The sequence below is a fragment of the Cyclopterus lumpus genome, chromosome 11, assembly GCF_009769545.1.
Source record: "Cyclopterus lumpus isolate fCycLum1 chromosome 11, fCycLum1.pri, whole genome shotgun sequence".
NCBI lineage: Eukaryota > Metazoa > Chordata > Actinopteri > Perciformes > Cyclopteridae > Cyclopterus > Cyclopterus lumpus.
The window spans coordinates 4365576-4383286 of record NC_046976.1 but is presented as its reverse complement, the minus strand read 5'-3'; the positions used below and the strand labels follow the sequence as shown (position 1 = coordinate 4383286).

The 17711-nt window shown below is 42.6% G+C and overlaps 1 protein-coding gene and 1 long non-coding RNA gene across 2 annotated transcripts; one reads left to right on the top strand and one right to left on the bottom strand.

The window, feature by feature from the left end:
• The first annotated feature begins 1379 nt into the window (after positions 1–1379).
• On the top strand, positions 1380–3296 carry LOC117739137 (endothelin-2-like). Its single transcript, XM_034545433.1, has 3 exons — positions 1380–1566; positions 2804–2957; positions 3217–3296. Exons 1-3 carry the CDS (start codon positions 1380–1382, stop codon positions 3251–3253), a joined length of 378 nt encoding a protein of 125 aa, XP_034401324.1. The 3' UTR covers positions 3254–3296.
• A 2424-nt stretch (positions 3297–5720) lies between these two features.
• On the bottom strand, positions 5721–6424 carry LOC117738626. Its single transcript, XR_004610094.1, has 3 exons — positions 6389–6424; positions 6109–6172; positions 5721–5796 (listed from the first exon to the last, which is right to left on the bottom strand). It is a non-coding gene; the product is annotated as an uncharacterized LOC117738626 (long non-coding RNA).
• Between the last annotated feature and the right edge of the window lie 11287 nt (positions 6425–17711).

The following is a 17711-nucleotide window of genomic DNA, read 5'->3' as shown; positions in this document are numbered from 1 at the left end:
GTATAATTCAAGTGCATACATTCAGTGCATAAATACAGTGCAAAAATAACTGTAGAGCTAGTTCTTCTGTTAACACAGAAATAAAAGACAACAAACAATACAAAACAGTTAACTCTGAACTTAACATGAAACACCCGGTCCACTAACAAAGAGAAACCATGCAGCATACCACAATACATAACGAAAATAAACATTATTTTCAGTACAATGGACATGCAGTAAATGTGCTCGAACATGGATAATAACAGAATGTATCCCTGTAGGATGGTCTTAAGATGACACACATTATTATCTTTACATTCTCCTCATGAACACTCAGCACATGTAAATACAATCTGTAAACATCGGGCCAATTAACTCCCTAACGGTGCATTTAGCGTCACACAATACATTTCCCGACTTCTATACCCTCATATAAATGAACATCTTTCGATTGTTTAGTAAAGAAATAATATTTAAAACATATTCACTCACACGGAAAACAACCAACCCGTCACCAGCTCGTCACCCGATACAGCGGAGCCCACTTCCTTCTTCGCTCCCTGCCACTGGCCCCATCCAAAGTACAGTGCCCTCTAGTGGCTCCAGTGGTGACAACTCCCTCCCACTAGGTTACATAAAGTATGGAAAAATCATCCCACTGTAATCATCAGTAAATGCTATTGCATACCTGTATCCATCCTTATCTGCGGGTTCTATAGGACCGCATAGGTCTGTGTGTACTAGCTCTAGTACGGTTGTAGCTTTAGCGTCTGCCTTTCTGTTTCTGCTTTGTGTAAACTTACCCTGTGTGCATATTTCACAGTTTTGGTTGGACTTGTCATGTTTCCCTTTTATAGACATCCCTTCAACCACCTTTTCTAATTTTGCAACATCATCAAAATTACAATGACCAAGTATCTTATGCCACGTTTGAATGTCATGACAACCATACACTTCATCAACATTTTCATCCTCTGCAGTGCTAAGGTAATACAGCCTACCATACACATCCATTTTGAATATGGTACCATCCTTGTGGACCAGCAAGTCATTACCGTCCTTGAAGCGGACCTCAGCTCCATTGGCTGTCGCTGCTTTGACTGAAAAGATGTTTTGTGGAAACGATGGGATGTAGAGTGCTTGCTTGAGCCTCGTTTTCACCTGTCGTCCCTCGCTGTCCAGCAAGTAGACTTCGGCGTCTCCCCTCATCTTCGCCATCCCGCTCACCTTGGATCCGTCAGCGAGCTCGATCATGTGGTCCTCGGGTCTGAAGCTCTTGTCAACTGTTTTGAACTTTGTGGCGTCGTTGATCATGTGTGTTGTGGCGCCGCAGTCGACCATGAGACCCTTCTTGTTCCTTCTTTGTGTAGGACAGTCACTCAGCCCGAAACAGAAAGATGTATGCTCTGCCTCTGTCTCTCCATCAGCTTTCTTCACATGGTCACGGCCACGTCCTCGGCTGCGTCCCCTTCCTCGGTGTGGTGTGTCCCATTTTCGTTCCTCTCTTCTCACCTGGTAACCGTCAGGACATGCCCTGGCCATGTGTCCCTTTTTACCGCACGTGTAACACTCGACATCAGCCAGGTCCATTTTCTTTCCTCTTCCTCTTCCTCTTCCTCGTGGCCACGTTGCCCCGCTAGTCTTCATCACGTTGTCTTCTTCAACATTCACGTCACTCTTCCCATATTTTTCAGTACTCTCGTAACTTCGCAGTTTTGTTTTAAACTCGCCGAACGTTACAGTGTCACTTGTCTGAGTGATGTACACGATGAATGGCTTGTATGAGTCAGGTAGTCCTTTTACTACCATAGCCATCTGAAGCCCATCACTAATATGCTCTTCTGCTCTTCTTAATGACGTGAATATAGTCTCTGCTCGAATAATATAGTCCGTGACCGTTTCATTGCTAGCCTTATGGAGCGAGGAAAGTTCACAATACAAACTCACAACGCGGGGTTTGTCTTTTCCCGCATAGTGCTCGCGGAGAATACTCAGTGCTTTTCTTCCATCACGTTTCGCGTCCCTCATTACCAATGACAAGCTCTTGTTGTCTAGACATTGCACTAGTTCTGCATATGCCTCACCGTTCTTTTCCTCGTCTTCCGCGAGAGCTGCTTCGTCACCATCAGCTATCTCCGGGTCTTCAGAGATAACTTCTCTGAGGCGGCGCAACTCCATGTGCACGAGGAACCTTGTTTCCCAGAGCTCGTAACTTTTCTCATCACCGTCGAATAAAAGTCTGAACCACCTTTGGCCTGATTGACTGGGCCCATAACCTGTAGCGTTAGACATTCCTGCAGCAGTCTATCGTTTTGCAGTCACCAAATTGGTTAGCTAGTAGCTCCTAGTAGCTAGCATTCACGGGAGAAAAACAACAGACAACCATCGTCTCGTTGTGTCTGGGAATTCACAGTTTATTCTGCGCATGCGCACAACAGCATCCAAGTGCACGCAGGCACACACGTTCTCATGTGATGTTACTGCATAGGCTATTTAACATGGCTTTGCTACCCATATATACAAATATGCTCAACAATATATATATAAGAGCCTGGAGTCATGGATATATACATTTTGATTTCCGCGTTGTCAGTGATGCACTCCTGGTTCAGGTGCACAGGTAACCTTTGCGTGTTTTGCGTCATTTCTACCTATTTAACTTGTGCATTAACTCCAATGCATTCATAGCCGCATCATGTCACTATTACTTCAATTGTTTGTACAGTTCAAATGCGCATCTCAATACCGCTGCACGTCTGCGGACATAACGTTCGGTTCTTCGCTGGTTTGCGGTGTTTTGATAACGATGCTTTAATTACAGCGCTATCAGCGCCAGCTGGAGAGACACCCACCGCCTCCACCGACAGCCAGCTGCGGCGCCATGTGCGGACCAAACGCTGCTCCTGCGCCACTTTCATGGACAACGAGTGCGTCTACTTCTGCCACCTGGACATCATTTGGGTCAACACCCCCGAGTAAGTCAACACGAACCGATACATCTCTCCTGTCGTCCCAGTGGGAAATGAGACAACAATTATTATTAATTATTTACGTATTAGACGTATTTTGGATACAAGTTTAATTAGCAAATATTAAACTAGATATGTTGAGGAGTTGGACGCAATGTGTTAACTGGGAAAAAAGCTCCCTATTTGTTTATTTGACCATCATTTGATACATTTCACTTCATAAATAACGTTTTTAACCAGAGTTCTGTCCCCCTTTGCATTGCAGGCGCGTGGTCGCGTACGGACTGGGCAACGCAAAGTGAACATTGGCTTGGTTCTTTACGGAGCTGCATGCCCGCTTCCCCGTGTCAGGTCAGCAGCTGTCCAGAAGTGGCCTCGGGCAGCAGAGCAGAGCTCACACAGACTGTCGAGAGGCACGAAAGAGAGAACTCCCCACGGCAGCATCGATCGCCGGCCCCTGAGAGACGAGCAGACAGCGCTAAGGAGTCACCGGTCGAGGGAGCTAGTGACCCTGTGTAACCTCTATGAAATGTCTCCCGGTCAAATGAATCTCATGGAGCTGGGCCGACTTGTGGTAACCGCAGTTTATTCAGCATCTCCTGCATTCTATGTGTGAATCCTCCGTTGCTCTGCATTCATCACAAAGGACCACACAGTTCCGTCATGTCGTGTGGACAACAGCGCATGCTCAGTCTATGTGTGAATCCTCCGTTGCTCTGAGGATTACCCATATTTAATACACTAACAATGAAACATGTGATCGTATAGTGCAGTGTTTTTCAACCTTTTATGCGTCAAGGCACACTTAAGACACAGAAAAAATCTCACGGCACACCAACAACAGGAAATGATATGCAAATCAAACCCAAACATAGTTTCAGCATGAGCATAATATACTCTAAGAAATCAGGGAAACGCGTGTTCTATTTGTTGTGTTTTATTAAACTTAACATCATCCTAATGCCAAGATGGCACAGGCTTTATGCCCAGGTACAGATCATTTTGGACAGGCTGCATTACCGCCACACACCTGTAGAACAAAAGACATGCAATTAGAACAACAACTGTCATGGTATATGAACATTGTGCACCCGTCGCGCGGCATTATGGGAACAACTATGCCGCCACGCGACAATACATTTATTATGAAATGACATAGTACTCACTTAATGCGAAATCTGGGCCTGTTTAGATGCACACAAACGTGGTATACGGGCATGAATTGATGAGAGGCACACACGTAATTCCTCATCAAGGGATCGCAGACGTTCTCTATGTTTAGTCTTTATCGCTGTTAAACTTGAAAAGCCCAGCTCGCATAAGTATGTTGTGGAGAAGGGGAGCAATGTTGAGACAGCCCTGTTTGCCACAATTGGGTATTCCATGGCAGCAGTCAGCCAAAAGTTATCCATAGGTACATCAGCATGGAGCAGTTTTAATGTGCGGTCTTCTTTGAGTTCAATCAATTGTTCTTGCTCCTGCAAAGTCAAATTTGTGTCATCCAACACTGCCCTGTATGGGTCCCTGACCCAGTCAAAATCGTTGTAGGCTGAGGGGAAATAAAAGGAAAGTTTCTCCTCAAGTGTCGTCAGGTGTTTCTCGATCACTTCGCACAAAGCCGCGGTGTTGACTTTTTCTTGCCATTTTTGAGTGAGGGGAAACATCTGAAGAGTACCCCTTCCGAGGTGTTGTCGCCAGAGGGAGACCTTTGAACGAAATCCATTTATTTTGTCCGTGCTTGTGAGTAGGTTTTCGTCACGGCCTTGCATTCTTGAGTTGAGGTCATTGAGATATCCGAAAATGTCTGCCAGGTACGCAAGTCTTGCGCACCACTCTTCACTTCCAAGCAGCTTGGCACCATCAAACTTCTCATCTGTCAAAAATGTTTTCAGTTCCTCCCTCAGTTCGTAAATGCGAGCTAGAACTTTTCCCCGTGACAACCATCGGACCTCTGTATGGAGCAATAAGGCACTATGCTCTGCTCCCATCTCCTCACATAAAATAGAAAACAGGCGGCTTTTTAGTGGTCTTGTTTTAATGTAGTTAACCATGCTCACAACTCTTTCCAACACACCGGTTAGCTCTGCTGGTAGCGTTTTAGCAACAAGTGCCTCTCGGTGTAGAAAGCAGTGGGTGACCACAACATCAGGGTTTCTTTCTCTCACTCTGCTCACGAAGCCTTTGATGCGCCCGACCATGGCTGCAGCTCCGTCGGTGCAAACACCCACACAACTGTCCCACTGAAGTCCTCCTTGGTTGAGATACTCGGATGTCACTCGGAATATTTCCTCCCCTGTTGTTTTTTCGGGCATTGCCTTGCAAAAAAGGAAATGTTCGCGTATAGAAGATCCATCAACAAAGCGCACGTTAGCCAGGAGTTGGGCATGGCCACTTATATCTGTCGACTCATCGAGTTGCAAAGCAAATTTCCCGCTGCAGCGTATCTTCTCCAAAACAATGCTCTCGATGTCAGCAGACATGTCATCGATACGTCTTGCTATGGTGTTATCTGAGAGGGGAACTTTAGCAATCTCCTTCACTGCATCTGGGCCTAGCATGACATTGACAATGGCTTTGCAGGCGGGTAATATCAATGATTCCCCCACAGTGTGTGGCTTTTTTGACATAGCTACAAGTTCCGCTACTAAATAGCTAGCTTCCAGCGCTCTCTCGGACACTTTTGTGGCCTTTGACATCATAGTAGCCTGTTTCATAGTGTTGTCACGCAATTAATTATATGTGTGAATCCTCCGTTGCTCTGCAGTCATCACAAAGGACCACACAGTTCCGTCATGTCGTGTGGACAACAGCGCATGCTCAGTCTATGTGTGAATCCTCCGTTGCTCTGAGGATTACCCATATTTAATACACTAACAATGAAACATGTGATCGTATAGTGGGTACATGTGAATACAATAACTGAAATAGAACAGAAACTGTCTCTCTCTTAAATGTATGAGGAGAAATACAAGATAAATATATACAGTATAATCCAAAATATACAGTTACATACAGAGTCCTCACACTTGACTGTTTAACGTATTATTCATTTTCTAATAACAATTGTATAACCAAATAAACATGTAGATACATAAAATATTCCATCTGCATGTTTAAAACATTAATACACTCAACAGAACAACATACTTTAACATACCTGCATTCATCACAAAGGACCACACAGTTCCGTCATGTCGTGTGGACAACAGCGCATGCTCAGTCTAGAAAGACGGCATCACGTTAGTGTTAGCTAGCTATACTGGAGACATTCTTTAGTGACAATAAAACACGTACAAAACAAATAGTTAACTTAATGAAAACATGGTGAATATAATACAAGACAATTACTATACAAACAAATAAAGCCAGCTCAACTTTTATGTACCATCCCAATTAGCTAACACTATATAGTCCACAGACATTCATAGGCAAGTTACCTATGTGTGAATCCTCCGTTGCTCTGAGGATTACCCAGGGTCCTTTGCGTCTGTTATTCAGCGCAAGTACATATTCACAACAACAGGTGGTTGTTTCCCCATTTCGCAGGATTTAACTTGAACCTTTTCAACTATGTTACACCTGCACCTCCTCGACCCCCCCAGTGACCAGCTGGCAGCGGGTAAATGATGACTATAATGAGGTATCCAGTGATGATGAAGACAGACTGGTCATTGCCACCTGAACACCCCGCGTGGAAAGCTCTTCTTGTTCCCTTTTTGTAATTCTTGTCACTGTGTAAGACTGAAAACACTTTTCAGGGGGTTTGTTTCGTTGCAAATCTCCTTTCAAAGCACAGATGCTGATGTTCATATAGTATGTGCAATCATAAAATTATAATAATGACCAATCATTTTTGTCAGCTCCAGACAATTTCTATTTTGTACATGTTGTATAGACAATTGTGCCTTTTTATGGAGTTTCTTGTTTAGGAACCTGTACATAATTCCTTATAAATTCAGTAGTTGCTTGTGTTTATTTAAAAAAATAGAAGTCAAGAGAGGCATAAAATGGAGGATATGAATATGAATTTTGGAGGATTTGTTATTCTAAAATTAAATTTATTGAAATTATAAATGTTGTACTGGTATATGTACATTTCTATGGATATTGGGCAATGTTTCTGTGTACAGATGTTGTGTTCAACTATTTATTATTATCCATCTAGTGCCCATTATGATTCATAAGTCCATAGGTATGTGCATTATGGTAGCTTTACATTGCTGTATCAATATTCTTAACTGTATCAGTAAACATTTGTTTACAAACATTAAAGTGGTGTCACTGTATGTTTGTCAGTTAAACAGTAATATATATCATCACTACATATTTTAAGACTATGGTCGATCCTGTTTTGTATGTGTATAAAATATGTGTTTATCTATTCTGCCGTTTATTATGTGTCACATTTAATATTGTGGGGGCAACATTTTCCCTATAAAAACATTTTTGATATTTGATTAATCATTTTAGAAGAAAGAAAAAAATGTACATTTGTATTAATCCCATAGTGGGGAAATTCTTCTCTGCATTTGACCCATCCTTAGTTATTAAAGAGCAGCGAAGCGCCCGGCGAGCAACTGGTGGTTCAGGGTCTTGATCAAGGACACTTACCAATTTGTTTTTAATCAAAAAAGGCAAACCTTCACCGGTTCGGCTTTAAATGTTCTCTTTCTGGTTTTCTTCTTCGTATATAATGATTAACAGATTATATTTTGTGTTGGTTTGACCTATCAGACATTAGATAACATCCCCATGGGCTCTGGTAGATTGTGATGGGCAATGTGCTGACATTATACAGACCAAACAATCAATACTCAAGAGCACACAAGGTAGATTAATTCCTATTTAAAAAAATAGTTGGTTGCTGATTCTAAGTATTCTAAGTTTTAATTAAATAAATGCATAGAATGTATGAATGTGATTAATGGCTGTGCCCAATCAACCACAACCACACGTGTCCAAGGTATTGCACCAAGCTGGCATCATTTAGGGGAACATTTATTTGAGATTATCATCTACATTTTTTAAATCACAGTTGAGCACTCTAAAAACACTCCATTTTGGCTTGCAAAATATGTATTCAAATGTAGATTATAATTGTTGAGCCCAAGCGACTTGAAGGCCGTGATTGCTTTTGGAGAGCTGCATCAAAGGAGTTCTTGGAGCATTGTTCACGGGAGCAGTTTGGTGAAAAATAGTTATCGTTTGAAGACGGCTGTCTGGGATAAGCGGTTGAAAGAGAACATGAAAAACATACAACAACATCTGGTGCCAGTGGGTCCTCTCCTGTCCTTTACACACTCCAGCATGCTGTTGAAATGGGTAATGTTGGTGGTGTGGGGCAGGTCTCTCTTTGGTTCTCCTGGAGCCTCGCATGCTTCTGATGTTGCTGGTGATCTGCAGTCGGTTCCTTGGTTTTGGGAACGAAACCTGGTCATTTTCGCCCGGCAGGTTTACGAGCTGGTCCTCGCCATGTTAAACCGGAAAGGGCCGCACGTTAGCTGCAGATTGAGGCGAGTGAACTATGAAATCACTCTGAGAGCAGGCAGGACATTGGAAAGCTGAATGCCCCGTCAAGTCAAGTGCCGACAGTGGGATCAGCGGTGCACGTCAAGCCCGTCGCACTTGGCGTACCTCTCCCAAATGTCCTTCCTTGTGTCAGTTCTCACCGTGGTTTTCCTCCTGTCAGCAGACTCCCCTGGCTCCCATTCCAGCGATCGTCTTGCGCTGGCCAAATATCATAGTTCTTCAGACTTTTGTGTCAAGTTCCTGAGCAGAACTATTTGGTTATACTAAGTAACACATCAATCTGTTACCAGCCTATTATATTCTCAGATCACAGCCTTCACAACAGCAGACTGGTGAACCTGTGGCGATGGCAGATACTGTGGGAACACAGACGCCTCTTCATTCGTCTGATCAGAAGCATGATGTGGTGGCTTCCGCCTAATGAGTGTTGTGGGTTCCAGTTAAACTGAAACGCTGTGTAACTTTGGGGTCTTTGTTTGGGCACCTGACAAAAGATTGTTTTCTCTGAATCGTCTCATATTACCAACTATCTGTGTTTGTTTAATGACGTTGTAACTCGTACACCTTATCTACTCCAGATGCTTAATTACTGCCACACTGTGTGGATCAGATGGGCTCAGCTCACTTTTTGCAGTGATGAGTTCTGGGTTGCAGAACGCATCGTCTACCGCATCAGGTTGCTGTCGGATCGGCCGTGCGACGCACTGCTGGCAAAGTGCAAGTAAGGAAAGGCTACCGTCAGCTACCTCGGAAAGGTAGAGGGGCAGGTGCAGCTGGTACGGGCGAAGGGGACTGCGATGGAGCATTATCCCGTGCCCACAAGCCAGAAGGAGCTCACGTTTAACCAGTGAAATCATTCTGCCAGAAAGAAGGAGACTCTCACCATTGTGTGGCCGTTGCAATATTTGGAGGTTTATGTTACATCTGGTGTTCCACTGGTGGTCTTCCCAGACCTTTGTCTTTCACTGACGATGTGAAATGTATAAAGTGAGTAGCCTATGCATAAAAAAAAAATGATATGGATGAAAACGAGAGACAGACCAAAACCATGAACGCATCCCCCAGGAAAGAGTTCCTGTGCTCCTGTAACACACCGGTTGCCCCATGGAATGTTAATGGGATATGATTTGGGCTGGACATGATCAAATAATAGGGAATAGTGACCTTTAAATGAAATGTGGCAATAGCAAATGCGTGCTGATAACATTTCATTATTTCCCATTTTTCACATACTCGTTTGCCAGGTGCTCTTTTGAATGTATGAATATTCTCTAAATAATCTGTAATATCTAACAAAGTGCAGGAAAACATTTTTATTCCCCATATCAGGACCTGAACTGATATATTTAGGAGATTGGATGAATAAAAACATGTTTTTCAGCATGTAGCTGCTGTATTAAAAGTTGTTTGTCAGAGAGTTCTAAAACGGAATGCAGTGAGTTCTAAATGATGTTGTTAGAATGAAGTTCTTGAAGCAGAGGTGGAATATGGTCATTTCTTCTTCAGCACTGAAAGAGAGACACACACTTTTGAGACAAGCATCATTTGGAGAAAGATTCAAGCTTGGAGGTTCATTCCCAACCTTGGAAATACTAAACTGAGAAGATTTGACATGACTGAGCACACTGACATCTGCCCAATGGAGGCCTCAGCGGACAGGGTGAACACCTCTGCAGCAGATTGGGGTGACTGGTTTCCTGGTAAAGGACTACCTCCCTACATCTATTATGAAGATCCATCTGTCTTGTCTTCTGATGGAGAACTATCTGATGGAGAACTATCTGATGGAGAACTTCCGCCCTACACCTATTATGAAGATCCATCTGTCTTGTCTTCTGATGGAGGACTATCTGATGGAGAACTATCTGATGGAGAACTATCTGATGGAGAACTTCCGCCCTACACCTATTATGAAGATCCATCCGTCTTGTCTTCTGATGGAGGACTATCTGATGGAGAACTATCTGATGGAGGACTATCTGATGGAGAACTATCTGATGGAGAACTTCCGCCCTACACCTATTATGAAGATCCATCTGTCTTGTCTTCTGATGGAGAACTATCTGATGGAGGACTATCTCCCTACACCTTTTATGAAGATCCATCTGTCTACACCTATTATGAAGATCCATCTGTCTTGTCTTCTGATGGAGGACTATCTCCCTACACCTATTATGAAGATCCATCTGTCTACACCTATTATGAAGATCCATCTGTCGTGTCTTCTGATGGAGACTCCCATGATGCAGATCCAGCTACCTGGTCTTCTGGTGAAGGACTACCTCCCAACTCCTGTGATAAAGATCCGGTATCCTGGTCTTCTGATGGAGCAAAACCAACAGACTATACTGCTGCAGCCTCAGCCTCAACTGGTTGCCCTAACAGAATGACAATAAGGACATTCTTTAGTAAAATCATGGCTACCCTCTGTTGCTGCTGGCGTCACAATGTGGAAGTATAAATCCAAATTAATTATATGCACTTACTTGTTTTCAGGTCTTTGAAAATAAAATATATGTTTGATTTGTTACTATTTTCAATAAAATGGATTGACAATCACTATACAATGTGTTGGGCTGCTTCATTACAGTACATTACAGCCAATAGCAGGCCTGCAAAGGTCTGCCATTTTAATTAGTGGTTTAGTGTTATTATGTGGTAATAATCCCACAATGTGTGTTGTTAAATCAATGTCACATTTACTCTATTGTCCACTAAAGAAATCACAGAAACACATTTTAGACAATCAACGGAAAACATGTTGTGGCTGATGCTTTGACAAGAGCGACTTGCTCTGGAAATGTTAGTTATTTTCTGTGCAGGTCCTGATCTCTTATCTCCTGCTCCTCTGCCACTCTACAGTTACAGTTACAGACTGGGGTTGTATACTACCCGACCAGTGTTGTTGCATATAGTTGGTAGAACATAGTTCCCATGCACTTGGTCTACCCGGCAGCTGTGCTCTTGGTTGTCTGTTGAAGGTGCTGAATTTCGGGTCCTCAGCTTCAGGAGCCACACCTGAGGTTGTGTATGCTCCGCCCATAAATACTAACATCGCGTTAGCTAGCTAACATCGTGTTAGCGTTAGCTAGCTAATGCGACGTTAGCGTCAGCTAGCTAACGCGACGTTAGCGTCAGCTAGCTAACGCGACGTTAGCGTCAGCTAGCTAACGTCGCGTTAGCGTCAGCTATGCCTGTTAACGCATTTACGCCTGTTAACGTAATGCCTGCTGCTTGGCATCTACATGGTTACAGAGCCACAGCAATCGCAATGTTCTTCCGTCATGTAAGCAACGTCATTCTGCATAATAATTAGCCATGTGCTTTTCTGTTCAGGCAACTATAGCCTACTTTCGCAGTGTGGGGACAACTTAATTTCTTTAAAATACCACAAATTATACAACAAAATGAAGCTTGGAGACTGTGGTTTTTAGTTGATAATTAAAATAACGATGTTTTACATTGTATTTAAGCCAGTAACCCTATCTTTATCCACTGGGGTGGGGGGGATTTTGTTTGATTGAACAGATGCAGATAAGTGTCTCAGTACACCTCTATTAGTACTAGATAATGAGGAACAACATTATATTTCATTCTTTCACCTGTCAGTATTTTGCAGTATAGTAAAATACCTCCAGTATGTCTAAAGCCTAATTAATAAATGTGTAGTGACAATTATGGATAGTGCTCTCACAAAAAACATTATTTCTCTCTTTTTCCTTTGTTTACAGGTTTGCTGCTGTTTCCTGTAGCGGTCTGACTTTGTAGCCATATTGCTGAATTTGGTAAGTCACAATATGACAACTGTCAACATGTTCATGTATTTTTAAATGTGAATGACAAACCCAAAATATAATTGCAGCACTTGAGAGAATACCTTAAATTTACCACAAGTGTATACTTACGAATGTATTCTGTAATTTCAATTTCAATTGTAATGTAGTGGACATTACATGACATTTAAATGGCAGGTTCATTTTATATTTCTATTTTTGCAATATTTATTTATTATATTTGTAGAATTTTAAACACCAATATCTTGCACGGTGTACCGATACTAAAAAGGTACCACGGTACCAGTACGTCTGCATAACATTGCAGACAGTGTTTCAAAGCCTCTCAGACCAGGGAGGCAACACGTCAAACATGGCAAAGCAACTTTCAGACAGACACGCCGAACTTTTCAAATGTACTGTACTCATTAGCGCAAAGGCACCAATTTCAGACTGCATATAATCTGTACATGTGCAGATTTTCTAAGCCATCTTTGGAGGTTACTGATGTGTCAACACTTGCCCTTGATGTTATTAATGAAGATATTGCACTTGCAGTGAAACGGAAACACCCACATATGCACAATGTGAACCTGGCAAAAAATGTATCCTACAGCGGCTTCAACTATAGGATTGGAATGGTGGTAACCCATGGGTCGCTGGCTGGACTTCCAGAGTTTTGGGAAATTGTTCAAATGATTGTTCTACAAGAGGAACTCATTTTCATTCTCAAAAAAGTGCATGCCTGGTACCTGGAACATTATCGAGCTTATGGCTTGGTCATATCTAGTCCTAAAGAACTACGGCTTTATCCTTTGGCTCACTACATAGTTGGTGGACAGTGTATCATCTCTCTGAAGAGATACATTCATGCATAAGGTTGTATATTAATGAATTTGTGAATATGAATTTGTTATGGCCAATGTTATGACACTAATATTACTGTTTTCATTCATGTTTTAACAGATCCTTTTGGATGGGCTGACATGGCAGGGAAAAGACCAGCCAAGTTGCGAGTGATTCTGAATTCTGATGACACCAGGAAGCTAATTCTGCCTGATGGAATTCCAGAGACAATAGAGCAGATGTTGAATGAAGTCAGAAAAGTATGTGAGTTGAATGGGAATTTTAGACTGCAGTACCAAGACAGAGACTTTGGAGATGCCCTTGTAAACTTAACATCTACTGCAGAACTTGAGGATTTGACAACTGTCAAGGTCATCCCAATAACTGATGATTGCAGCGAAGGATTTAATATCACTGCCTCTAATGAGTCAATGTCTACACAATCAGATGACACGGAGCTCCTGTCCTCATCCTCCAGCACTACACAAACTCAGTTGTGGCCAACAGTGTTTCAGATACCAACGTTCTCTTTCGAAACTGAACTGCAGTTAGAAACAGGAAATGCAGTGCATCGGTCAAACATGGAAAGATTGTCAATTAGTTTTAAATTAAAGTCAGATATCCTGGAAAAGGTAGCTGAAGAGATGTTTAAGTACAAAGCCTACCCAACAGATGCTGACTTCAGTGACGTGGCTGAAGCATTAATCAAGAAGCACCCGTGCCTCTCTGAGACCGGTTCATACAACGGTTGCTATGGGTGGAAGCAACGCCTAAAAACTAAAATGGGCAACTACCGTACTCAGCTGAAGGGCATCGGGTGTTCTGAACTGCTTGTAAATTCATTCAAGTCCAAAGCTCCAGCAGATGCAATGCCAGCTAAAAATGTAAAGAAACCGAAGGGAGGAGAGGCCAACCACATTCCTGACATTCCTACTGGAGAGACCTCTGACAAATTGGAAATTGAGAGACTGTCACTTTTAAGTGAGGTGAAGAAGAGAAACAATCGTACAGTGATAAAGTCGAAAATGGACAAGACTTTTTCTGTGCGAAGACAGGAAATTGTGGGAAAGGAATTGGGAGTGGAAGAGTTAAGAGGGAGATGGCCTGCATTGTTCTCGGTGGATGAGGTATGTGACTTTTTCAATCAATGGTAGTAATAAGTCAGTGGTGGATGGTAAAGTAAACAATATTTTCTCCTATTATAAGAAACCTAACAAACTCACATCTGCAATGCAACATGTAATGTTTTATAACATTTGCATGTGTTTTTTTTTTTTTAAAGATCAATGCTGAATTTACAAGAATTACAACTGTGCCACTTCAACCACGCTTCCTCGCTTCTTTGGACAAGCACTACGGCAGACTGATGGAGATCATCAAAAAAAAGGGAGGAGTTACCGGAGAGAAAACCCGGAATATACTGGAAGTTCTTGATCACGTATGTACTTGCTTTGCTTACGACTTTGGCGTCAGAGTTTACCTGCTGACAGATGCATTACGTTAATCTTTTTAGTTTCAAAGGTCTTTAAAATGGTTTGCTCAAAGCGTGTGTACATTAGGACCTTGCAAAAAGTGCAATATTGCTATTGACCATCCGATCGAATGTCAAGTGAGTGCGGCACATTTCATGTTTTGTTTTTTTCTTTATCGAGAAAATCAAAGTCGGCATCTCAGTTCCCTTCTGTGTTCTGCATTTAACAATTAAGAATGTAATTATTAAAACTGTCATCTTTGTCATTTAAAAGATAACAATGTACCTAATACTAGCTTTACAAATTATAATTTTGTGTGCGTGTGTGCTTTTACCTAGAGCCTTGAGGTGAATCTAAAAAGAGTGTCTGCTTAAGTGCCTGATTGTGTACCTTGGGGAAGATGGGGACAACCTTATCAAGGACTATCTGGTAAGTCATTTTGCTTTAATTACATACGCTTTAGACAAAAGAAAACATTCCATTATGCTGCGTTCACACCAAACGCGCAAGTGGATTTCCTGTATGATATGAATTTTTCATAGCCGCAACAACTGCTGTCGCTCTTAACGGGTAGCAAAATATATTGTTCTCCGCTGAGACATGGAGCTACATTTTCGCATTACTAGAGCTCCAATTGATTTGTTTGAGATTTCATTTTGAGAAATGTCTTTTTTTATATTGGTACATCAGAATAACCTTTTTAATAAGTGTCTTGTCTTTTATCAGCTTGTTCAAAAGGATGAAGCTTGGTCCGAGCTTGAGAGGTGCAAAATGGCAGTTTTTGTCTTCAGGGAGGAGGAGGATCGCCTCCAGCCACCACACGACATTGGAGTTGTTATCGATGGTGTGAAAGTCCTTAATGATTTGCCATCAGTAGCGCATGCATGTGCTATGTTATTTGGGCTCATTTATGCTCTAAACTTGAGCTACCCAAGTGACCTCAAATACACTTTTGATGCTCTGCAAAAAACAATCATGGAGATTGAACCAAAAAAGATGACGCGCAGAGTGTGCACTCTGAGTCTCAAACTCTAAATATTGGACCAATGAAAAGACATTTGGATACAACATGTGTTTTTGTTCTGTTATATAACTTGTATTCAAATACACTCCATGAAGTGTTGAAATGGGTAATGTTGGTGGTGTGGGGCAGGTCTCTCTTTGGTTCTCCTGGAGCCTCGCATGCTTCTGATGTTGCTGGTGATCTGCAGTCGGTTCCTTGGTTTTGGGAACGAAACCTGGTCATTTTCGCCCGGCAGGTTTACGAGCTGGTCCTCGCCATGTTAAACCGGAAAGGGCCGCACGTTAGCTGCAGATTGAGGCGAGTGAACTATGAAATCACTCTGAGAGCAGGCAGGACATTGGAAAGTTGAATGCCCCGTCAAGTCAAGTGCCGACAGTGGGATCAGCGGTGCACGTCAAGCCCGTCGCACTTGGCGTACCTCTCCCAAATGTCCTTCCTTGTGTCAGTTCTCACCGTGGTTTTCCTCCTGTCAGCAGACTCCCCCGGCTCCCATTCCAGCGATCGTCTTGCGCTGGCCAAATATCATAGTTCTTCAGACTTTTGTGTCAAGTTCCTGAGCAGAACTATTTGGTTATACTAAGTAACACATCAATCTGTTACCAGCCTATTATATTCTCAGATCACAGCCTTCACAACAGCAGACTGGTGAACCTGTGGCGATGGCAGATACTGTGGGAACACAGACGCCTCTTCATTCGTCTGATCAGAAGCATGATGTGGTGGCTTCCGCCTAATGAGTGTTGTGGGTTCCAGTTAAACTGAAAAGCTGTGTAACTTTGGGGTCTTTGTTTGGGCACCTGACAAAAGATTGTTTTCTCTGAATCGTCTCATATTACCAACTATCTGTGTTTGTTTAATGACGTTGTAACTCGTACACAAATGCCTTATCTACTCCAGATGCTTAATTACTGCCACACTGTGTGGATCAGATGGGCTCAGCTCACTTTTTGCAGTGATGAGTTCTGGGTTGCAGAACGCATCGTCTACCGCATCAGGTTGCTGTCGGATCGGCCGTGCGACGCACTGCTGGCAAAGTGCAAGTAAGGAAAGGCTACCGTCAGCTACCTCGGAAAGGTAGAGGGGCAGGTGCAGCTGGTACGGGCGAAGGGGACTGCGATGGAGCATTATCCCGTGCCCACAAGCCAGAAGGAGCTCACGTTTAACCAGTGAAATCATTCTGCCAGAAAGAAGGAGACTCTCTCCATTGTGTGGCCGTTGCAATATTTGGAGGTTTATGTTACATCTGGTGTTCCACTGGTGGTCTTCCCAGACCATTGTCTTACACTGACGATGTGAAATGCATAAAGTGAGTAGCCTATGCATTAAAAAAAATGATATGGAAGAAAACGAGAGACAGACCAAAACCATGAACGCATCCCCCAGGAAAGAGTTCCTGTGCTCCTGTAACACACCGGTTGCCCCATGGAATGTTAATGGGATATGATTTGGGCTGGACATGATCAAATAATAGGGAATAGTGACCTTTAAATGAAATGTGGCAATAGCAAATGCGTGCTGATAACATTTCATTATTTCCCATTTTTCACATACTCGTTTGCCAGGTGCTCTTTTGAATGTATGAATATTCTCTAAATAATCTGTAAGATCTAACAAAGTGCAGGAAAACATTTTTATTCCCCATATCAGGACCTGAACTGATATATTTAGGAGATTGGATGAATAAAAACATGTTTTTCAGCATGTAGCTGCTGTATTAAAAGTTGTTTGTCAGAGAGTTCTAAAACGGAATGCAGTGAGTTCTAAATGATGTCGTTAGAATGAAGTTCTTGAAGCAGAGGTGGAATATGGTCATTTCTTCTTCAGCACTGAAAGAGAGACACACACTTTTGAGACAAGCATCATTTGGAGAAAGATTCAAGCTTGGAGGTTCATTCCCAACATTGGAAATACTAAACTGAGAAGATTTGACATGACTGAGCACACTGACATCTGCCCAATGGAGGCCTCAGCGGACAGGGTGAACACCTCTGCAGCAGATTGGGGTGACTGGTTTCCTGGTAAAGGACTACCTCCCTACATCTATTATGAAGATCCATCTGTCTTGTCTTCTGATGGAGGACTATCTGATGGAGAACTATCTGATGGAGAACTATCT

Excerpts from the sequence above, each read along its gene's own strand:
- LOC117739137 (XM_034545433.1), top strand. The coding sequence starts at position 1,380 with ATGTATGCTCTGCCTCTGTCTCTCCATCAGCTTTCTTCACATGGTCAC. Across the intron at positions 1,567-2,803 it reads TAACACTCGACATCAGCCAG|CGCTATCAGCGCCAGCTGGA; the intron begins GTCCATTTTCTT and ends CTTTAATTACAG. Across the intron at positions 2,958-3,216 it reads ATTTGGGTCAACACCCCCGA|GCGCGTGGTCGCGTACGGAC; the intron begins GTAAGTCAACAC and ends TTTGCATTGCAG.